The sequence below is a fragment of the Clytia hemisphaerica genome, unplaced genomic scaffold (genome assembly GCF_902728285.1).
Source record: "Clytia hemisphaerica strain Z4C2 unplaced genomic scaffold, Clytia hemisphaerica genome assembly, whole genome shotgun sequence".
Classification (NCBI taxonomy): Eukaryota; Metazoa; Cnidaria; class Hydrozoa; order Leptothecata; family Clytiidae; genus Clytia; species Clytia hemisphaerica.
In genome coordinates, this window is record NW_027103668.1 from 380,402 (window position 1) to 404,948 (window position 24,547).

Below are 24,547 nucleotides of genomic sequence, written 5' to 3' on the forward strand. Positions count from 1 at the left end.
ACAACTAGATCGTTAATGTTAACTTTTATCAACCTGGGGGTAGGCCTCCAAATCAAAAATTATTTGGAATCAATTTTTTGGTGGAAAAATCTGGAATTTCCGATACTTTTTTCAAATTTTTGACAAATTATATATGTGGAATTCCAATGGGTTCAAATAAAAAATTGAGCGGAATTTCTGAAGCACTTTAAAAAATTGACTGGATTTCAGAGTGCTTTTTTTTATCTGAAAATTCTTGTCGTCCACCCCCAAATTTTTTCTGGAAGGAGCCCATGTGCTTTTTATTTAGCCATATATTTAAATTTAAATAAAATATATACTTAAATAAATAGCTTTTAATAATATTCAATTATTATTTTTATCTCTCAGAGAAAATAAAAACACTTACAAAACTGCACGTTACCGTGAAGTCGGGTAACTTGCATCAGTGGAGGGAAACTTGCATAGCCATCAAATGACTGACCAATCAAACTTCAAAGCAGGAAAATGTCAAAACAAATGAACTACGCATTTATTGCAGAAAAGCGGTTAAATCCTGACAATGCGGAAACTTTAAATTTTTATTTTTTGGCGTCTTCGATGTAGGGCCAGGGTTTCTAGTAACGGCTTGTCACTGTGCCGGGTGCATACTCGGCGCCTTGGGCCCCGCAGGGTTGCTAGTAACGGCTCGAATTTCAGTCAGGTTAAAAAAGGGGTACTTTTACCCATATTATAATAACATTACCCCCGTATTTTGCCAGTTTGGTATAAAATGTTATGAATTGCGTGATTTTGCTGTGCGGCGATGGCTCAAGGGATAGAGCGCTGGCTTCCGGATCCGAAGGTCTTTCTTTGGTGGTGGTTCGAATCCCACTCGGTGCGAAAATTAGACTGGTCGAAATTGATGAACAAATGATTGACAGGTATGAAAACTCAGTCAGAAATGAGAAACTAAGTCTCAGAAACTAGAAAATAGAAAAGGAGATCGAGAGATAGGAGGTGGAAAATAGATCCGCATTGTCAGGATTTAACCGCACCTATTTATTGCAACTACTCTACCATTTTTGTTTTGATTTAACTTTGTATTTTAAATGACCAGCCAGGTCATTCATTTGAGGGCTATGCTAGCTGGGAGACCCGTCTACTCTTTTCGTGTGGTTTCGAAGTATAACATAAAATTAGTTAAAACGAAAAATCAGCCCTGTGAATCCAGGTCGGACTTGAAAGCCAACGTATCTTGAGCTGAAGTTGGCTTTTATTTGCTGACGTAATTTACACTCTAGGTTGGCGTGCCGACAAAAGAAATGTTTTAGGTCGGCTTTGCCGACCTAAAGAGGAAATATATTATTTGTTAGGTTAATCTAATTGCGTTATCATTCAGTTACGAGTTAGTCACACTGGCGTCCCGCCAAAATGCGTATGAAAGATTAATGCTGCGAAAGCGCTATTTTGTTTACCTGACTCTCAAGCAAAAAATGCGCCGCAAAACTTCTAAAGGGATTCATGGAAAAATAACCCGGCGCTTTTAAATGAAATTAACGTTCTCAAAAACTATGAGAAATTGCCTAAAATTTGAGCCATAGATGAAATAATTTGAGCAAAGCCAACCTTGAGAACTAATTTGAAGATCAACATCCCAAGAAAAAGATCTACAGAGGAGACGGAACCCACCTAGATCTGTGCACTGCTGGATAGGCTATTTCCTGGAAATTTTGCCGGACCTCAAACAACCCATTTACATGTGCGGAATTGTTTTTACTTTAGCGTATAAACTAGGCCTTAAAAAGCGAAGCGCTGTCTCAGGAATTGAATGACAAATTTTGGTTGGTTGATTTTGGCTGCTGCACGTTTTATTTTGTTTCAAACTTTCAAGTTTTAATTTATTGTCTTGTGAACTTGATTCAGGAGTAGATTTCCTAAGTGTGACTAACTGTCATTTGATAACACATGATAATCGAGCCTCATTCCATTCTCTTTATAAAACATAAAACTTAATAACACAATTATAGAGCAGCTGAATTTGATAGTTCGTTAATTTTCTTCCTATTTTGTCTTTGCCAACCTAAACAAGCTACTAAGGATGGTTTTGGTCGGCACTTAAGTGCTGATATGATATTGTCTGAATTCACAGGGCTGAAAATGGTCCTGCCGTTGAAAACCCAAAAAGAACAATAGCGTCATTAAATTTTTAACCTCCTTTACCGGAGCCTGAATATCGAGAGATAAAATTTATCCTATCGTCAACAATGTCTCTGGCTCGCAAATTGCTAACAAATTTATCGGTGGCATGGAGAAATTGGCTTAGGGCACGTCTCGCCAGCATCAAACGTCACAATACAGATGATTATTCGTGTCCAAAAAAGAGGAGCTACAAAAGAGCTGTAAAATGCTGAATTTAATATGATAAACTTTATATTTTATTGGCGTGTAGTTAATAGAATTTTCTACTTTTCGGCCGTGTTTCTTCAAATGGAGAAAATCTCTTATTCCTAAATTTAAATCTGATAAGTGATGGTAAATCTAAAAACATGTTGGACTTGAAATTGATAGTATAACTATATGGGTTTAAGATAAGGTCAACGATTAATAATCGCTATTTTTAGAACTTTTATTTCAAGTGTTAAATCGTCCATGACGCTATTTATTTTGTTATAAATTTACGTTGTAATTATTGATTCTCATTTCAAACCAATACATATGTAATCGTCAGCCGTGCAAAATTACTCGAATCTGATTGGTTAAGAGGAGTGCAATTAATCGTTAATTGCACTATTACCACTTTTTGCACTCTTCGGCGGGGGGACACTTTTGTCCCCTTATTCTTTTCTCTCCCAAGTCCTGTGTCAGAGACTTCTTTTTACTATAATAAAAAAACAAAGACATTTTTTTTCTTCAATATAAAAAGGAACAAAGAAATTTTACTTTACAATAGCTTCTTTTAATTGAAAACAAAGAAAAATTACACTGCAATGTTTTCTTTTTAAACAAAAGAAAAAAAGGAGGTTTTCGAATGTTTACTGACGATTACCTCGGAATCGTATGTTTTGTCGTGCAATTAACGATTAATCACTCGTAACAAAGGAGAAAATACCGTAATTACTATTTTCTCCTTTGTTACTCGTGATTAATCGTTAATTGCACTCCAAACCATACGATTACTAGTACTAATACAACTTTTTGTCTCAAGGTTCATTATTATATTACGATCTTTAAAGAATTTCCTATTTTAATGTTTCTACGATTCTACTTGATTTAAAAAAAATGAACTATGTTCTTAAGGTTATTCGAGTGCATGCATGGCTATTGAGCCTATTGATACTCATTTATAAAATATTGATATCTATTTTACCTTTAATTTTTAATGCAATGCACAAGGTTTAGAAATTTCGGTATAGTATATAATATAGCAAAGTTATGCTTCTTCGAATGATGAATATTCTATAAGGGTTTGAACTTTAATATACTTTGATTATATTTATAGATATATAATTGATTAAAACCTAAGAATACGCTTAAAATTTCCGCAATACCATTAATACAGTACATTATACATAACTCGAACCTCCTTAAATCGAATATCTCGTCAACTCACTTGGCGAAATAAGAGATTTCCAATCCTGGAAATATCTTGAAAATATGATATTTCCATATATACTTTTGTAAATATGGAAATATGACTTTTCTATATTTCCAAAGTTATGGAAATACTATATTTCATGATATTTCCAAATTTGAAATTCATTGAAACATCATACTTTCAAGATATTTATTTCCAATTTTTGGAAATACCATATTTCCAAAAGCTGGAAATATTTTGAAAATATGATATTTCAGATTTGGAAATATCATGAAATATGGAAATATAGAAAAGTCGTATTTCCATATTTAATGTATAGCAATATACTTTACAAAAGTATGTAATAGTTATCGGACAGTTGCGAGTACAATATGAGAAATATTTTACGAGTTCCGAGATTTTTCCGTACAATATTTTCCGAACCTTTGGGCGAGGAAAATATACGGAAAATCCGGAACGAGTAAAATATTTCCATATTGTACGAGCAAATGTCCGATAACTGGTTTATCGGTGACCCAAAAAATGCACTTTTTGTGTTGGAAAAAAGCGCAGGGCACTTGTGTAGCAAAGTGACGTTAGATTGCTACTGCCGCTACAATGCAACAACATCTTTTCGTCACTTTATATTTTTACATGTAAAATACAAGATATATTGTACTCTTTTTAACCAATCAGATTGCATATATTTTTTAGATCGCCGATAAATGGAAATATCATATTTTCAACATATTTCCAGGATTGGAAATCTCTTATTTCGCCAAGTGACTGTAACAATCCTTTGGGTACCTTCAGAACGACACGAAGGTATTTTCAGTCGGTCTTTATAACTTGAATAATTCCTCAACTCAAACGATTTTTGATTTCCCTTTTTGCCAGTGATGATAAACCCGCAGGCGGCGGCGGGAGATCTGTGACAAGAGAAAGATAAATCCGAGGGGAAACGAGGGAACCCGCAGGAAACCCTAATATACACACAGTCGGCGGCGGGAGATCTCTGACACGAGAAACATAAATCCGAACGGAATCGAGGGAACCCGCAGGAAAATCTAATAGACCCGCAGGCGGCGGGGGAGATCTCTGACAAGAGAAAGATAAATCCGAGGGGAAACGAGGGAACCCGCAGGAAACCCTAATAAACCCACAGGCGGCGGCGGGAGATCTCTGACAAGAGAAACATAAATCCGAACGGAATCGAGGGAACCCGCAGGAAAATCTAATAGACCCGCAGGCGGCGGGGGAGATCTCTGACAAGAGAAACATAAATCCGAGGGGGAAACGAGGGAACCCGCAGGAAACCCTAATAAACCCACAGGCGGCGGCGGGAGATCTCTGACAAGAGAAACATAAATCCGAACGGAATCGAGGGAACCCGCAGGAAAATCTAATAGACCCGCAGGCGGCGGGGGAGATCTCTGACAAGAGAAACATAAATCCGAGGGGGAAACGAGGGAACCCGCAGGAAACCCTAATAAACGCGCAGGCGACGGCGGGAGATCTCTGACAACAGAAGCTTAAATCCGAGGGGAAATGAGGGAACCCGCAGGAAAACCTAATAGACACGCAGGCGGCGGGGGAGATCTCTGACAAGAGAAACATAAATCCGAACGGAATCGAGGGAACCCGCAGGAAAATCTAATAGACCCGCAGGCGGCGGGGGAGATCTCTGACAAGAGAAACATAAATCCGAGGGGGGGAGGGGAAAAGAGGAAACCGCAGGAAACCCTAATAACGCGGCAGGCGACGGCGGGAGATCTCTGACCAACAGAAGCTTAAATCCGAGGGGAAATGAGGGAACCCGCAGGAAAACCTAATAGACACGCAGGCGGCGGGGGAGATCTCTGACAAGAGAAACATAAATCCGAACGGAATCGAGGGAACCCGCAGGAAAATCTAATAGACCCGCAGGCGGCGGGGGAGATCTCTGACAAGAGAAACATAAATCCGAGGGGGAAACGAGGGAACCCGCAGGAAACCCTAATAAACGCGCAGGCGACGGCGGGAGATCTCTGACAAGAGAAGCTTAAATCCGAGGGGAAATGAGGGAACCCGCAGGAAAACCTAATAGACACGCAGGCGGCGGGGGAGATCTTTGACAAGAGAAACATAAATCCGAGGGGAAACGAGGGAACCCGCAGGAAAACCTAATAAACCCGTAGACGGTGGCGGGAGATCTCTGACGAGAGAAACATAAAACTAACAGGAATCGAGGGAACCCGCAGAAAACAGCGGGAAATAAGCGAAAATCTGTCGTATACTCTATACTAAACTTCAAACACCCCCTACACATTTATTTCTCGGAAAAAAATCATTCTTACGATGATATTGTTTTAAAACATGATATATTTAAATATGGTTGGGTTCAAAAGTGAAATTTTCTTCATTTCTTTTGAGTAAAAATATGAAAAAGACCAATGTTAAAAGAGTCAAAATTAAAATTATTTACATTTTAAGTATACAGTACTACAAGAAAATTGAAAAATAAAATGCAGTCCTGCCTCTAGTCCTACTGTCACTTTTTCATTTTAGTTTAGACAAATTGAAAAGGATTCTGGAAAGCCGGTGGTAAACAAGCTCTAGTGAAAAAAAACGGCTTTAATTTAATTTAAAAGAGTTTACAGTTTTGTGCTCGTTGGAAAGATAGTTTAACAAAATAAACCATCAATCCAATCCAATAAATTCAATCAATTTGACTTAAATTCATTTGCACCGAATGGAAACAGAAATTTACAAAAGTATTCATATCAACCTTCTAGTAACCCTGAATATAACCACACCATCTTTTATTCGTTTCTCATCAGTTTTCCTCATTCACACAAAAATAACCAATCACAGTCCAAGAAAAAAAAACTCTTGTGTGGCTTTAAAAAGTTCACTAAAAACAAATGCAACCCAACCAAGACTTTTCCTTATAACTCTTTCTGGGCGTACAATTTGAGTCAGTGATACTCCCGACAGAATAGAATATGACTTATTCGTTTTTAAAACCATATTTCTTAGATCTCTCTTTCCAGAATAGAGCACGTGGGATGGTAACAATATAACGTTCAGATAGTGTTATCATTTTGTACTCGAGGATTATCCGTGGTGTTAAACGAAATTTTTAGGAAAATGTTTTTATGAGGAGTTTGAATCTTTTGTAATTTGGAGCCCGCTGGCTGACTGTCCACTGAACTGTGTTGTTAACTCTCCAAGTCGAGATTCGATTGCACCCTGTAAGAAAAAGTAGGATTATGATTTATGACAAACTTATTTTTTTCTGTAGAAACCTTTACGGGGGGCTATATCAGCGAGCAAGAATAATAAAAATATAGCCTGAAGTGAGATTTATGGGTCCCCGTGGCTCATTTAACTTTCGAAAATAATTAATCGTGAAACTCAAAAAAGGGAAATTAAACGTGGCAAGATGAAGTTAATGCCTGAAGTCAGGTTTGCTTAGTACCACTGTGTAGGCTACAAAGGGTTAAACCTGACACCTCTTAGTGAATAACACGTCGTGTTTTAGCATAAAAAAACTTACGATGGCTTCCTGTAGCCGTTCTTTGTTCGTATTTAATGTTCCCGGGCTCATCGTCTCGTCGAATAAAAATCCACCCAATAACGTTTGCTGAAAAATATTTATAATAAGTCAATGAATCAAATTAATAACGTTTTATACGATCAAACAAATTTCATCAAAAACTTTAAAGATTTCAATAAATCTTCAGACTCACATTTTAACCTTACCATGGCGAGTCCCTGGGTCATTTTTTACTTAGAGTTTGGTGCAGACTAGACCCGCTTAAAAAACGGAGTTCTTACATGCGAATATAAAATCAATATCAAACGTGTTGTAAAAACGATTTTGCTTACATGTTTATCAAGGCGAAGCGATAGTAGATCTCCTCGAGTATCGTCAGCTGATGTTGTGTTCTGAATTACTGGTGATCCACTCAGTGAGACCAGCCTATACAAACAAACAGTGTAGTGGTGGTTACAATTAAAAATCTATCCGCAAAGCACAACAACATAAATTTACCATATACTTTTAAACTTATGGAAAAATTTCCAGTAGAAAATAGTTAAAATAAAGTGTGCAGCCTTTAGATTCTTGAAAAACTTCATCGTGAAATTTAAACGTCTGTTAACGTTGTAGAAAAAAAGCTCTCAATGGAAGGAAAGGATGGTAAGGATTCAAACTAAGGTTACCAAACATTGGAAAGATTTCTTACGTTTCACCGGCTTTCGGTTCACGAGCTGCCGTCAAAGGTTGTCTGAAAACGAAATTATTGGAGTTTAGAAGCAAGTGGAGATAATAACTTCTCTAAATTTGCTGTCTCTCTCCAATCAGTACAGAAAAGAATTAATGATACAAAAATTCTTGGAATAAGCATTGACTCTCACAGCCTTTGAAAGCCATGATTATGAGTTAGATTTTCACCAGATTTGTTGGTTTCCGACGGTTTTGGTTTTTGTTTCTCAAAGACACTTCACTTTTGATTCTTTCAGTTAGAATGCAATGTTAAAGAGTTCTCACCTGGGGTCGAACTTGGGTGTAATGAGTGGCGTTTTTAAAGGTAAACCATAACCGCCCCGATTGTTGCGAGTGATAGAGGGCGTGACGAGTGATGATGCTGCATTTACCACCTTCCTGCTGTAAATGAGGAGAATGTACCTAAATATCAAACTTCACTACCGTTATTACAAATGTCAACTAGAATTAAAGATGGTATTATATTGAGGATTAAATCGCCTCTATAGACAGAGCGTTAAATCACCTCTAAGGGCAGGGCGTGAAATCGCTTCTATGAACAGGCTATTGAATGGTTTCTATGGACAGGACGTTAAATCACCTCTATGAACAGGGCGTTACCTAATGGCAAACACAATTAATATTAATGTCAAACAAAGGTCGACTAATGGCATCACGCTTGTAGAAATAAATTTTACAAACTTTATAGGCGTTAGACAAAGCCTTTAGCAATTACTCTCTACAAATAGTACATTTTCCCTAAAAATAGCTAAAACAGTGAAGGATAGAATAATTCGATTTTAAAAAGAAGTTCTTAGACAAATAGACTAAAGATACAGCTTTACGTGAACGTAAAGTATACCTCCTTGCAGATCTAGTGGACCGCGTTAATGGCGCATCATGGATTAAGGGTGACTCTGCCATTACAGTATTCTAAAGAAAGAGGTGAAACAGATTCAGCTAGCATAAACAAACTCAAATGTCGAATAAGTTCATTCTCTGGTTTTAGGTACTATGAAAAAAAAATTGAAAAAAAAAAAACTAAAATGTTGTACATATTTAGGGCGCCAAGTTATATTTTGAAAACAGGTGTTAAAACTGGACACAAATATTGTTCTGGTTGTATTCCTCAAATCTGAAGAGAGTTTTCAGACAAAGTTCTTACCTTCAAAATTATAATCATTTAGACAAACAAAATTCTCGATATCATACACTGCCATATGATTAATTGCACACTTTACAAAGGATCCAATGAAATTCTTACCCTTTTTCGTACAGTTCTTGCTGCAGTCGAAGCTGAAAATAATAAAAAAAAACCTTTGAGCCATTATACAATAATTATCATTACAGAAAGATTGCTAAAATTGTAAAATTAGCTCGATACAAAGGTTGAATGATTGGCTTTTCTTGAGCTCGCAGGTTTTTGAATTGAAATCGTCATCAACAAAGGTACACAAAGGTGACATTTTCTATGAGAAAGCAACTTAGTATTTTCATAGCTAGTAAAACTCGTCCAGATCATACCTTTGGGAGGGGGTGCTTTAACAACCGTGTCTTGCATATTATCACCACTATAAAAGAAAAATCGTGAGCTAAGGATTATAATGAATCTGGACGGAGGCTATCAAAAAAGGCTTCGGCTTTACAGATAAAGACACTTACAAAAGACATATGATTTTATAAAATTTGATGCTTAAATCAAACCAAAATAGCCATGCATGCTTTTCCTGTGGTATTAATTAGGAAATTAAACCTCAAATTAATCTACACAAGGAAAGTGTATCCGAAAAAGATATTCTTACTCTCCCATAAAGCTGACATCACCAACTACAGCTGCTGCTACCTAATTATGAAAAAAAAGAACAAAAATAGTGAGGGTTTTCTAAAAATCAAATCTGCTGTTGGTGTTGATAAGTTGTAAAAAATCAATAACATCTCAGGTAATGAAGTTGGGTAGGTTTGGAAGGCTATGAAAGTTAAATGATTTACTTGTAGTACTGAACAAACACACTTACCACTGTGAAATCAAAACACTTGAAGTCTCCGCCTTGCTCTAAAATAAAGAGTCAAACGGTGAATTCTCATCAAATTTGTGAAAAGATCATTTCACGTATGGTTAGTAACACTATTGGAACAGCCTACATCTTTGTTTCAGTTCTTCATTATCATTATAAATGTCAATGATGACATAGAAAAGAAAAGAAACAAATTTGCTTCAAATGAAAAAAATATTTCATATTACAAACCTGCGAACTCTTTTACAGTCATCTGACGAACTTCCTATGAACAAAAAAAAGGATAAACTGCCATTCAGTCAGATTTCTGATTTTTTTCTAATTCAATTCGATATGAAATTTACACTTGTGACCATGATGCATTGAGGAACCGAAACGCCAAGGGGGGGTGCACAATTTGGTTAAACAAATTTTTCAAACAGAACTAAAAAATAAGGAAGAAAAAAAAAAAAGAAAAAAAAAAGAAAAAAAAAAAGAAAAAAAAAAGAAAAAAGAACTAAACAAAAGGAAAAATTTGGAAATGCTTAGATACCTTCTTTAGTTTCATCTTTTCAGATAAGAACATTCGGTTGATTTCTTTCAAAGCTGTTTTCTTGTTTCGATCCAGTGCTTTCAATCTCTCATTAACTAAAATTATAAATAGTCCAACAAAGCTACAGATTTGGAAAGAATGAACAAACTTAAAGTGAATCTCATTTGAAAGAGGGAACATAACAAGCTCGGGGAATATCCAAAAAAGCAGACAGAGTTGCTTGTTATACATAGAGAAGAACACTGTTAAGTTTCTGCTGTTATTTCAAACAAAATTTTGGTTTTTCAAGAAGGTCTTATTACCTCTGGATAACCTTAGCAAAATAGGATGGGCTACATTTTTAAAAAATTAAAAATTTCTACCTTGAATGTCAAAATCTCTCATAAAAGCTTCTTTCTTTAGAGCAGCTTCATTGGAGCTGTCTGCACATATTGATTGATCTGGATCAATATTTTCTGTGCTCACTTCTTTACGAGCTGGTTTGGTTTTTCTTTTTGGCATTTTGTTATGTTAGAATCTAAAAATTCAAAAGAAGCACTTTAAGATGTGTTATTATACCGTGAAGTCTGGTAACTTGCATCAGTGGAGGGAAACTTGCATAGCCCTCAAATGAATGACCTGTCTGATCATTAAAATAAATCAAAATAAATCAAAACAAACATTTACAAAATTTGTGGCTGCTAAAATTTATATCTCCTAATCATAAGTGATGTCATGCATAATTATGTTTAATATCATTGGTCGCCCCACGCTAAGTGGAGGAGACCTTTAAATTCGGAGTTTTCTCCATAAGATGTAAAAAGTGAAAGTTTGGTCGCTCGATTCAGAGTTAAATATTTAGGTAGTCGGGAGATTATTTCCCACATAAATTCTTGCATTAAGCCTTTGTATTCTCCCCAGTATTACGCCACGCAATCTTATCAGACAGCATTTGCGTATGTACATTCTTACTAGCTCTGTAGTGATTAACGCACTTGTTACATGAAATTTCTAAACAACGGAGATAATTGGAAGCCTTTGAAACTGGAAAAGTTGGAAAAGTTTTAGCTGATGATTCTTGATGTCTGATATAGATTACAATGATTCCTCAAAATTCAAATTTATTGTTGTTCGTTGATATTATTCCATTCAAACTACAACACTATGGGATGTTATTGAAAACAAAACTCTTTTCACTAGAATCACTTTTGAGGTTAAAGATTTGGAAAATATGGCTATGATCCTTTGCTATGTTCTATGATGTTGTTGGTGTTTCCACAAGAAAGAATAAGATAGATAAGATGGTTTATTATTAATTGTTTCAAAGATCACTCACGGCATATGGCAACCTAACCAATGTATGTAGTAATTGCCAGATCAAGACCATGACTATCTTTATAATTACAATTAGCTATAGCAGATTTGGCAGGATTTGCTTAGGTGGGTTTAGATTCAAGCGAAAGAACATTTATCACCTAAAGAGAGATTTGACTGATTCACCGTTCAGAGATGAGAAATCTTGTGTGACCATTGTGTGTAACTTGAAATCTCTTAATTGAACCTGATTGAACAAACCTACAACTGTCCGCTGTTTGGCAGCCGATTATATCTTCACTTTCAGGCTCACTTTTTGGACCATTCAAAGATATTGTCCAGTTGTCAACCACAATATGATTGGAGTCTATGCCTGGCTGAACAACTGCCTCTATCAGTCTATGTAGGTCCCTACTGGCAGTATCTAGTCAAAAATGACAGTGACTGGAATAGAACTTGCATCCATTGAAACATGGAGTTATCAAGACAACGTTCTAGACATTTGCTGGAGTTTTCATTATCCAACATGACATCGCCCCTAGCAAAAGGTCTATAGTCGATTATATGAATGTAACAATTACGGATTATTTTCATATTTCGATTTAAAAGCCTACTCGGAGCGAAAGAGAAATCGTGTATGTTTTAATAAATCGTTCATTAACTCCACCAGTCTGTGCCACTAACTCGATCGGGAAGATTCTTCCGAAATGGGAAGAACCTTCCCGATCAGGAAGAACTTACTCAATTTTTTTCTGCCTGTTTGGGAAGATTCTTCCTCTTTGGGAAGTTAAAAGATAACTGAATCTTCAGCGAAGCTGTACGATGACCGGGGAAAGTTGAAACTTTTTGGAGGTCAAAAAGTATCAAATTTTCAGGTTTTTCACCGAAAGAAAAATAAACTTTACCGTAGAAATCTTGTTAAATTGTGAAAAAACTGTGTAAACTTCCCAAACGGGAAGTTCCAGCCTGATTGGGTTTTCTCAGGGGTTTTCCAAGCACTAAGCAATTCCTCTGTTTGTACTTTCAAATTGAGTTTTTAACGAAGGTGCAAGCCGCGCTATCCAGTCGAGGGCCGGGTAACAGAGACTGGGGGCTTAATCTAAATTATAGCTCTTTTTAATTGAGAAGATGATGAACAATTTCACATTTTGGAAAATTAAAAAATGAACTACAAAAAGGATAAAAGAAATACCAAAAAAGGAAGTGGTGCTTCTAAACCAGCACTCTACTTAATTGAATGAGCTAATGAAAAATATAGATCTGTACAAAAACAATAAGAAAATAGGTTCCAAAAAAGATGTTTCAAACGATAAAAGAATGTACAATGTTGAAAAGTCAGTGTTCATAAATACTGGTTAATACATTCATTTGTAAACAAGTTTTTACATGTTGGCAGCAATTAAACTCAATTAAAAATCGTCTCCTTTAAAAGAAGATAAAGAATAATTTCAATTTCATCTTCAATATAGGAGAAGAGGGATATTATGAAACTCAATTAAAAGAATCAACTGCTGCTGTGATAACTGAGTAAACTCTAACCATTAATTTTAAAAAGGGGAAGAGAGACTTTTAAAGTGTTTTATATGGTTAAATTTGATCTTTTACTTTTTTCTTGTAAAAGAGAATAATAAACTTAAAAACTTTCTTTCAAATTGAGTTTTTAAAACTCTCAATTTGAATTGAGTTTAAAGCCACCGTCTAACGGGGGCATTGTGTGCTTGAAAAAACCACTGGTTTTCTTTATTTTCAACTTTTTCCCACTTCTTCCCGATCTGGAAGTCCGTTTTTAACTCTTACTCATACTTCCTGAACGAAATTCACGTCTATAATCGTAAAAGGGGTTACGAAGAACGAGTCGCAAAGCGAAAGGGATTCTATAGAGCCCACCAGTTATGCAAGAAGAGGTGGAGGCTATCAATTCGCTACTCAAAAGAATATCGCAATTTTTTTCCGAAAATCTCAAATCACAAAGAAATTCCGAAAATCTAAAAATTACAACTTAAAACAGATCCAAACTCAAAATACTACGAATCTTGTGATGATGACGTCATTTTGGCCCTAAATGATGTCACCGAAAGGGTAATAAACTTTCAACCTTACTGAAATTGATTTCTAATTGTTCCGATAGATTCTATCGATGATTACCAATCTAATCAAGGACACTTGTATAGCGTAGTTGGACTGAGCACAAATTTATTTTCTTTGAACCATGTGTGTCGTCGTAATAATAGATATTGTCTTTCTTTGACCAATAAGAGGTCGTTCCTCATGTTTTTTCAACCAGTCAGAAATACTTTTTAATAAAAGTACTTAACAATGAAAACCCATCGTCAGACAGATGGAATTTGCACGGAAAGTTTGTTGCTAAAGATATTTTATGAAATTCCTTTGACATGATGATGATAGCAATAATAAGAAAACAACAATCGAACAATTACTTTATAATGAGTTTTATCACACCTTTATACAATCAAATCATTAAAAAAGAGAAAATTTTCTTTCTCGTGAATGATGTTTAGATTTTGCTTTTAGCAGCTGTAGTATGATGTCTTCCGTTCCTTGTTTGACATCTTGCTATAGCCATTATAAGATTTGGGTACTTAGTTTAGGCTATTTTTTACTCATTTTTTCTTCGTCATTTTCAACTTCAACCTTCTAAGAGTTGTTTAAAATATTTGAAATAACTTGAAATAACTTACGGTCAGCAGGTACCTTATGAAAAGTCAATATCGCTGAATAATATAAAAGCCCCACAGCCACACCAAATGCTAATATTAATATATACTAGCCTATAACGATAAGAAGAATATGAACGTTAACAGATTCCCCTCTGTCTATGAGGTGATCAATAAAATATACTATCAAAACATTTCATCATGCCAGCCAAGCAAAGCACACCAATAAAACAAATATCAAAACCAAAGACCAATGGTCATTGTATAAAAAGTCCATTTTCAACATAACCAATATCAACTGGAACAAATATATCCATCAATAATCGATCGCGAACCAGAAACTTTCAATAAATCAAAATCATCATAACTATTTAAATACCATTCTCATCAATATAAACCAAAACATATCTCACCATGTAATCAACATATCAAATACCAATATCGAATAACATTAACAACATCCTCTCATGGAGGACGTAGCCTTCCAGAAACAAGAACTTGATTTAATTTACAGGAAGACGCTCCCCGTTTCGTAAGGGAGTCAGCTAATTGCTTCGAAGCTTCGATCCACTTGATGGACATTTTATTATCGTGTATCATTTCATAAATGACACCCATTTCAATGCGTAGCCTTTTCTCCGATACCATAGTTGTTGAGTGAACATTTTGTACCAGAGATTTGTTGTCGACAAATGACTTTATGGGGATTCGATTCTGTTGATCAGATTTACCGTAAATCAATTCTGTTAGAAGACATCCGATAACGAAAACACTTTCACAACCATCAGCAAGTGACAATGTTTCTGCAGCAAGGGTGCTTCTCACGACACGTTTAATCTTTGTAGACGACCAGGAAATGGGACAGCATTTATCTCCTTCGCCGAAGAGAAAAAACAACTCGACCACCAGTACTGGAAGTTCCGTCAGGAAGATTGGCGAACGATGCATCATTGAATAACATTAGCTTAAGATTACTCAGTTCTCCAAGACGTGGGAACTTGATTTGTAACGCTTCAGATTTCAACTTTCTGATGACTTTATTCGCTTGAAGTAAATGATCTACTGTGGCTCGATTGGTTATCATACTCAGTTCAAGAACGTCATATGAAAGATCTGGTCGTGTCTGTGTTGCGACCCAATTCAATTGACCGATTGCTGTTCTCAAAAGTTTTTTCCTCTTCGGATGTCACTTTATCGTTCTTTCGTAACTTTCTCGATGGCGTGATTGGAATCTCCTTCATTGACTTTACGTAGATCGATTGCGATAAAGTTGTTTCATTTTGGTTGGTCGAAACTTCCAATCCGATGTATTTGAAAATATCAGTTCCCTTAGAACCAACTTTGTAAATTTCACACACCTTCTTCACAACAGTCTTTAAGAAGGTCTGTGAACCAGCATACAAAAAGTCATCAACATGTAGGATAAACATTCCTGCAAGCTGGTTAGATGAATCACGCCACATGAACAGTGCTTTGTCGATGGTTGATTGTACGCATCCAAGTTTTAGTAGTGTTTCTCGAATCGTAAAATACCAATTACGGGATGCATCGTTGAGCCCATACACTACTTTTCGTAGCTTCCAAACTAGGTTCTCAGCTACTTTTGCTTCAGTGGGGGGTTTGACATAGATTTCACGATGGATGTCTTCTCCTTGTAAAAACGCTGACTTAATATCAATCATTTCGATAGGCCATTGCTTTGTAGAGGCAATAGCAAAACATGTGCGAAGAGAGTCCTTGGATATTGTGGGAGAGTCACTTGGTATATCTGATGTCTCTTCAAATCCTCTCACTACAAGTCGAGCTTTAACTGTAAGGTTAGGTTTTGGGTTGTTTCTCAGTCACTACCCATCTTGTTGAAATCAAGGGTTGGTTTTCGAATTCAACCGGTTCATATACGTCAAATGACTTCCAATTAAGAAGCTCTTTTTCTTTAGCTTCTTTGACAAGTTCTCTTTCTTGGTCATTTGTGGGATGAAATATATCATTGAAATTGACACTTTCACTGGTATTTTCCCATTCAATCGCTGAAAAGTCTAGACATGAATGTTCACCATTTTCTACATTTTCGACATTGAACCACGATGCAAACTTTCCTGTCGCTTTACCTCCTCTGCTGATGATACGGGCAGTTTCCCATTCAGAGTTATTTTGTTTAATACGCACAATGTCCTGTAGTCTAGGAAAAAGTTGTCTTTCTGATACAGCTGCAGGCATTGGTGGTGGTACTACATGTGTTTGATCTGAGGTGGGTGGTATAGGAGCATCATCTTCATACTGAATTGTCACTGGGCTGTCAATCGGTTCTGTAGATCCGGTATCGATGATTTCCGATTTGTCACATGCTGTTGGGACTGTAACTTTGGAGTTAATACGTTTGGTTGGATTACTGTTTGGATTTGGGTTGAATTCTTCTCCGACTTTGAGGATTCGACAACTGGGAACTCTTACATAAACACTTCCATGGCGGACAAAGATAGTTTTTCCGTCCTGACCAATAACTTTTCCAGGACCTTTCCATTTGTTGCTAGACTCTCGTTTGTAGTATACAGCATCACCGACTTCGAAAATTTCGCTATGGCTTCGTAACTGATGTCGCAATGCACGCCTGATTCGCTCTGATGATTCAGCTTGTATAAATGCACGTCTCCCTGAGTGTAGACTGTTAAGATGTTGATAGAAACGTTCAGATGTTGTTGTACCCTCTAAAGCTGGTGGCTTATCGACGATCACGGATGGAAGATTAGGATTTTGTCCAAACAAAAGCTGATAGGAACTGTAGCCAGAGTTCATTTGTAAACAGTTTTTTGCATGAATTGCCCATACTAGGGCAACATCGGGTTTCATTTTTGGGTTTTCTTCCAGGACCTTTTGCAAACATTCATCAACAACGGCATGGTTACGTTCACATAATCCATTTTGCCATGGACTTTCTGCTGCAGTGTTTCTGACTTCGATATTAAGGTTAGCACACATATCCTTATACTCTTCATTTTCAAATTCACCACCGTTATCTGCTAGAAATTTCACTGGACAACCGAATCCTGATCCGATCCACATAAGCATGACTTTATCTACAATGGTCGACGGCTTTTTATCGTTTATAAATCTGGACATGGTGAATCTTGTAGCTGCATCGATTAAATGAAGAATGTATTTACCGTCTTCCCACTTCTTGAGATCCATCACTACGACTTCATTGAAGGTGGTGGCTAATGGTAAACTGACAACTGGCCTTGCAGGAGTTTTCTTAAATTTACGACAAATTTGACAATCAGCTGAAATAGCATCAATCACTTTGGAGCAAACTGGCGACAGAACTCCTGCATCTCGTAATAAACCTTTTAAGCGTTTCGGGGACGGATGAGCAAACTGCTTATGAAGTTTTGTGACAACTGCGGAAATTTCCTTATCGCTTTCGACACCGGTAAAGCAACATTCTATGTCAATAGATGTGTCTCTCAAAGGGATGCAATAATGGCCTGCTGATGTACTTTGTAGGTTAACAACATTTCCGTAAATTTCAGCTTTATCGTTCACCAAATCAAGTTTCATTCCTGCTTTTTTCATTGCATTTTTACTTAAAAGCATCGGAATATCACTATCAATAATATCTGTTTCAATGGTGCATCTTTGTCCGGCAAGGTAGCAGGGCAACAATGCTTTACCTTTTGATTTGAGTCGTTCACCACCTCCAAACTTGTAAATAGTTTCACTATCTTTGTAAATAATCTCGCTTTTTTCACTGTCACTTAGTGAGTCGATAAAACACTCTATCCAATCTTGTCCAGAAACTGTCGACGAGCATCCACTGTCGAGAACGGCAGCATTGGTAGATTCTGTTAACAACACTGTCATTTCATCATTATTTTGGCCCGTAAACAGAGCAAATTGTTCAGTCTCTATGTAGAATGAATGTTCAAGATTTTCATAAGCATGAGGGCAATCTTTCACGAAATGTAATGTTGAATCGCATGCCATACAGCGGAGTATGTTTCCATCACCATCCAATGGGTTCGTTTTGCGACTGGTGGATTGACCTCTTCCTCTGTTGAACGGTCTGTTTTGGTAGTTGGTGAAACGTCCTCTGCCTCGTCCTCTGCCACGACCGCGATTTGGAAATTTCTGTTTGAAAGTGATGTTAACTTCCTCCTGGTTCGATTCATGGATATCCAATTTGATGCTTTTAGATGGTTCGGTTGCGATGGGTTTTGCTTGTTGTCCAAAGAACTTTTTCAATGAGTTTTTCATTTGTTTATATAACGTGGTGTGTTCATTATAATTAACTCCTGTCAGAACCATAAGACGATCATTATTTAGCAACCCTGAGTTCTCAAGTAGTTTAAATGCCAGGACACTTTCTGGCAACTCCATTTTGAATTTTTTTGTTTTATTGTAACGCTTCTCGAATTCAAGTATGTACGTATCCATTGTTTCGCCTTCAACTTTCTTATATCGATCGAAATTGACGTAATATTCGTACACTTCCGCCAACTCATCTTTTTTAAACACTGTATCAAAGAACGCTATCAAAGTTTCTACGCCATCGTCTTTTTTTAGATCATCAAGATCAACTTCATTGAATACTTTGTCTCTTATTTGGGATTTGTCATCCTCTGGTAGAGACAACGCTACCGCTAATCCTTGCTTCTTCTTGGCAAGGTTTGTGACATAAGTCCAAGCACGCAATTCTTCCACATATCTCGTATAAGGTTTGTCATCTCCAAAGGCTGGGGGCTTTTGAAAACTTTCTGATGATGCCATTTTGAACCACTTTCTGCTACCATGAAAAGTCAATATCGCTGAATAATATAAAAGCCCCACAGCCACACCAAATGCTAATATTAATATATACTAGCCTATAACGATAAGAAGAATATGAACGTTAACACCTTATGCCCCAAGGGTCCCAGAAAAGCAAAAAACGTCAATCTTTTGCAAGGGAAAGTGGGTTTCTCCACGACCAGATTTTTAATACAACACTTTTAGTACACTGTACTACTGTGAGATCGGGAAACTTGCATCAGTGGAGGCTAACATGCATAGCCCTCAAATGACTGACCAATCTAAGCAGCAAAGTTTCAAAACAAATGAACTACGTAGCTCCGCTTGCAGCTCTACTGTACCATTTTTGTTTTGATTTTAATTTTGTATTTTAATGATCAGCCAGGTCATTCATTTGAGGGCTATGCATGTTAACCTCCACTGATGCAAGTTACCCGATCTCACGGTAGCTGTTTTTCCATCAGAAAAGTTTAGATTACCCACCCCTTATAGTGCACTGTTCTAATTTCCTCTCGGCCAAATAAGTTTAATTCCCACCATATATATACAAGAGTTTTGAAGCATTTTGCTAAGAAAAGCACCAAATTGTATAAAAGGAAAGATTTGAATATTAAAATATTTGAATCCTTGAAGTACAAACACTAAAACAATGAAATAGACAAAGTCATTCAAATACAGTGAAATTAGCTGAAGTTAGCACGTCAAAACACTCAAAAGCAACTTTGAGTTATTTCCCTTCTTATGACCTGATTTCTGGTTGTCTGGTAAGCTGTGGGTGGTACATTCTGTCTTCTTCCTGGTTTGATTATTGGAAAACCGCGTCTTCCTGAAGTAGTAGATCTTCCGAATCCAGATGTTTCTTCAATCTTCCCAATAATGGGGTACTGGAATTTTCCCGGAGCCAAATCCAGGAAAATCTTCCTGTTTAGGTGGCAAGGTAATTTCCTGTTCTGGAAGGTTCTTCCCATTTCGGAAGAATCTTCCTGATCAAGTTAGTGGCACAGACTGTGCTCAAATCAAATGACTTTGGAGGTTTGTTCCATTTTTTGTCAGATGGTCCCAAGAAGTTAGAGCAGTTGACGGTAGATATAAGGTTTAAAAAGCTAAGTAGGTACATAAATATGGCATAGTGCACGAACGGGAAATTTATTTTTCTCTTCTCTCACTTACTTTTGGTTTTCACATAAATCCTTTTTGACCATCTCGTAAACATAACAACCTTGAAGTCCTTCTTTCAGTTTGTTTTCACATTATTTGAAGGCTTCTTCCTGGAATAATAAGTCGTTAAAGGACCAGTCGTCCATTTCTTTGTTTTTCTTTTCAAGTTTTGCTCATCGAAAAGCGCGGCAATGTAGTGTCTTCTTTTTTAATTGAGATCGCCAGCGCTTTCGAATGTTTTGACGTTGCAATCCAATGCAATCCATTTTGAATATGGTGTTTGGATCGTTCGCGGACTGGAACCTATTTTATATCAACTACTGCAGTGATATGTTTCTATTGATTTTGAATTAATGAGCTAACATGTTTCAATGAAATTTTGTGTGATTTTGAGTGAACTGACTCTAGCCCTAACTGATATATTCTTCCAGATATAGACTGGAACAATAACACTATTGTTAGCAATAATTACAAAAAGAACATCAGCGAAGGCTTCCTTGAGACTTTTGACGATTGTGGCTTAGAGCAGCTAGTCAAGTTCCCTACACGTCAGGAAAACACTCTTGACATCATCGCAACAAATCGACCAACTTTTGTCAGCAGAATAGCCCCTCACCCAGGTTTCAGTGACCACGAAACAGCTGTTCTTCTTGACATGGTATGTCATCCTATTCGATCCAAACCTAGCAAACACAAAATCTTCATGTGGAACAGAGCAAACATTGGGTCCATCAAAGATCAAATCTCTGCTGAAATTGCTGAGTTTACCACTACTTACAACTCTGAATCCCCTGTTAATGACATGTGGAAAGCCCTCAAAGCTCTTATCGAAAATGCCATGCTATCCGTGCCTTCAAAATACACATCAAGTCGTTATTCTCAACCTTGGATAACACAGAAATGTAAAAGGTTATCTCGGCGAAAGAAGAGGGCCTACAAGCGCGCCAAAAAATCATCAAAACCTGCAGACTGGGATCGCTTCAAAAAGCTAACATACGAATGCAGGAAAGCTTGCAAATCAGCATTCAATAACTTTGTCAAAAACTGTGTAAGCCCAGATGGGGTAAATAATCCTAAGAAACTGTTTCGATTCATAAAATCTCGTAAATGTGAAAATGATGGAGTAGCACCCTTGCGAGACAATGGCAGCTTACACATTGATAACACCAAGAAAGCAAACATCCTCAACAAACAGTTTTCAAATGTCTTCTCCATTCCTGACAATCGAATCCCACCCCTGCAGGGTCAAGCGAATACACCCATGCCAGAAATTAATATCACAGAACCTGGTGTTCGGAAACTCCTCAACGATATCAACCCTAACAAAGCTGCTGGTCCAGACGGTGTCTCATCAAGATTTCTCAAAGAGTTTGCTGACCAAATATCTCCTGGTCTTACCTTAGTGATGCAAGCTTCACTCAAACAGTCTTCCATCCCAGATGACTGGAGGCATGCCCTGGTTGCCCCTGTGTTCAAACCTGGTAAATCCGACAAATCCAAAGCCTGTAACTACAGGCCTATCAGTCTTACCTCCATATCCTGTAAAATTTTGGAGCATATTTTACACAGCAACATTATGGCCCACCTTGACAACACCAACATTCTGACAGATAGCCAGCATGGTTTCAGGAAACATCGGTCATGTGAATCACAACTTGTAACAACCATCCAAGACCTTGCTAAGTCCCTGAACGAAGCTAAGCAAATCGACTCAATTCTACTTGACTTTTCAAAGGCTTTTGATAAAGTTGACCACAAAAAACTTTGTCTAAAACTTCATCATTATGGCGTAAGGGGTAAAACTCTTGAATGGATCACCAACTACCTCTCCGATCGCACTCAAACTGTTATCGTTAACGGCAAGTCATCTGAAAAAGCTAATGTTATCTCTGGAGTTCCTCAAGGCACAGTCCTCGGCCCTCTTTTGTTCTTAGTTTACATAAACGATCTTCCTGAATTGGTTAAATGTAAAATAAGATTGTTTGCTGATGATGCACTCATTTACAGAGTCATTGACTCAATTAATGATGCCATAAGCCTTCAGGAAGACTTAAACCAACTCATGAATTGGGAACATGAATGGTCAATGGAGTTCAACCCGGACAAATGTAAAGTTTTACGAATCACCAACAAGCGTAATACTATCATTCAACCATATTCAATGCACAACCAAGTACTCGAAGTTGTTGACTCAGCGAAATATCTAGGTGTGTATATCCACAAAAAGCTCTCCTGGAATGTCCATAACGACTATACTGTTAAGAAAGCCAACCAAACTCGATGTTTCATACAAAGGAATCTCAGATCATGTCACCCAAATACAAAGCTTCAATGCTACAAAACCTATGTCCGACCCATCCTGGAATATGCATCAGTCGTATGGGACCCTCACTCAGCCTCCAACATCTATAAGCTGGAAATGGTTCAGAGGAAAGCTGCACGCTTCATCTCGAATGACTGGCGGCAAATGAGTAGTCCCTCATTGATGCTTCGTAATCTTGAACTTAAAACCCTTCAAACCAGGAGAACAGCAAATAAAGTTAAATTCATGCATAAAATTCTTCATGGCAAAGTTGAATCTTTATCCGCTCTTGCACCTCGTGCACGTAACACTCATCTTAAACTTATTCCAATCAATGCAAGGATTCAAACATATGAATTCAGTTACTTCCCGTCAACCATCCGCCTGTGGAATGAATTACCCGTGAATCTCATATCTGAGTTAAATTATGATTCTTTTTGTAAAGGTGTCAATGAGCACTATACTTAACTTGTATGTATCATTTTAATTGTTTACATTTTGCCTTCACTTGCTCATAACTCCTCCTGATTTCAAGCTTTTTATTTTAGCTCTATTCCTGCTGTGCCTTAGTATCTAGTCTCAATCTAGTCATCATCCTCTAATCTCAAACCCTCACTAATTCTATTCTTTTCTATTCAGCTCAGCAGCTAGTTCGTGCATTCAAGGCAAAAGTTATTTATTTACTATTAATGTTTCTGCTTTCTTTTTAGCTTAACATAATACTGAATCATAATATTTAATTTTAAGTAATCATATTTATATATTATATAAAAATTTAAATGTATATTTTATATCTTATTAACTTCATCAAATCACAAGTCTTTCAGGTCTACATTATCACATCTTAGCCTCCCGTTTACTACATACTATTCTAAATCTTTGTGGTGGTGTCTTTCAGCTTCAGTCATATCTCGCTACTTCGCTATCTTACTACTTCTTCTTACAGCCACTTTTAGCTTTAGTTGTTTTCATTTTATTAGGTATTTTTATAACTTTTTATTTTCAATATCATGATAATGTACGTTAGCGTATTATGTGATCACTTAATAGAACTAGAACTGATAATACCCAATTCCTACCGTGAGTGGTCCTAAATCCGACAGCCCTGCCTAAATCCGACGTGGTCTTACAAAGATACAAACTAAAATAAAAAAACCTTTTGCTGTGACGCAACAAAAATACCAAAGTGTCAACTAAACTGAGAAAATTGATACAGTAAAAGTTGAACCAAATAAATAACATTAATTGCTTCTTATACGAAACATAATTTTTTATTGCAATATGTCCAACAATAAAAAGTAATTACTTTTACAACTCACACTTTTTAATTACATTATTGACGTTTTGACATTATCAATTATATATAGCCATCTGTTAGATGTTTTGAGAATTTTTGCAATAGTTTATCGTTCAACTTGGAGAGGGAGTGTTTGTAAACATAGAATTTCTTTTCATAACCGTTATTTGGGGGGTCGGAATTAGGCAGGGCTGTCGGATTTAGGACCACCCACGGTAGCTAATCTGATACGTAACCACACCCAAACCACACCCATACCCAACCCTACCAGGTCGCCTGCAGGTCCTGACACTAATCCCGCATACCGGATCCGAAAAATAGATACATGTCTTTTGTCTTTATGAAGAAGCTTTCACCTGGGCGCCTGACGGGTCCAACTCAACTTTTTGAAAATTTGTGTTTTTTGTTTGACAAAGTCAGAGAAAAAGAATCTAATTATGATACACAAAAAACATACCAGACTTACAAATATAGGAACTGACATTCTGTAGAGTGGTAAAGTGCGGTGGAGAATCTAAAAAAATATATTCTTATAAGTCCAGTGTCCAGTCAAAAAAATCATTTATTTTTTTCTTGTTCATTTTTCTCGCGCCAAAGTCTACCATCTTTGTTTACCTCCAAAAAGCTGGAAGGTGATAGAAATTGACCGTCAACCGAACATCCCCCTTCTGTTTTTCTACTTCCTATCTCTCTATCTCCTTTTCTA

At 36.9% G+C, this 24,547-nt stretch overlaps 1 protein-coding gene across 1 annotated transcript; it reads right to left on the reverse strand.

Annotated features, from left to right (window-relative positions):
* Nucleotides 1-5,878: 5,878 nt before the first annotated feature.
* Nucleotides 5,879-24,358, reverse strand: LOC136803316 (borealin-like). Its single transcript, XM_067060041.1, has 14 exons — nucleotides 24,308-24,358; nucleotides 10,694-10,848; nucleotides 10,332-10,426; nucleotides 10,031-10,064; nucleotides 9,800-9,837; nucleotides 9,587-9,627; nucleotides 9,309-9,355; nucleotides 9,049-9,080; nucleotides 8,647-8,717; nucleotides 8,070-8,186; nucleotides 7,765-7,806; nucleotides 7,406-7,499; nucleotides 7,074-7,160; nucleotides 5,879-6,766 (listed from the first exon to the last, which is right to left on the reverse strand). Exons 2-14 carry the CDS (start codon nucleotides 10,830-10,832, stop codon nucleotides 6,671-6,673), a joined length of 933 nt encoding a protein of 310 aa, XP_066916142.1. The 5' UTR covers nucleotides 10,833-10,848; nucleotides 24,308-24,358; the 3' UTR covers nucleotides 5,879-6,670.
* Nucleotides 24,359-24,547: the final 189 nt, after the last annotated feature.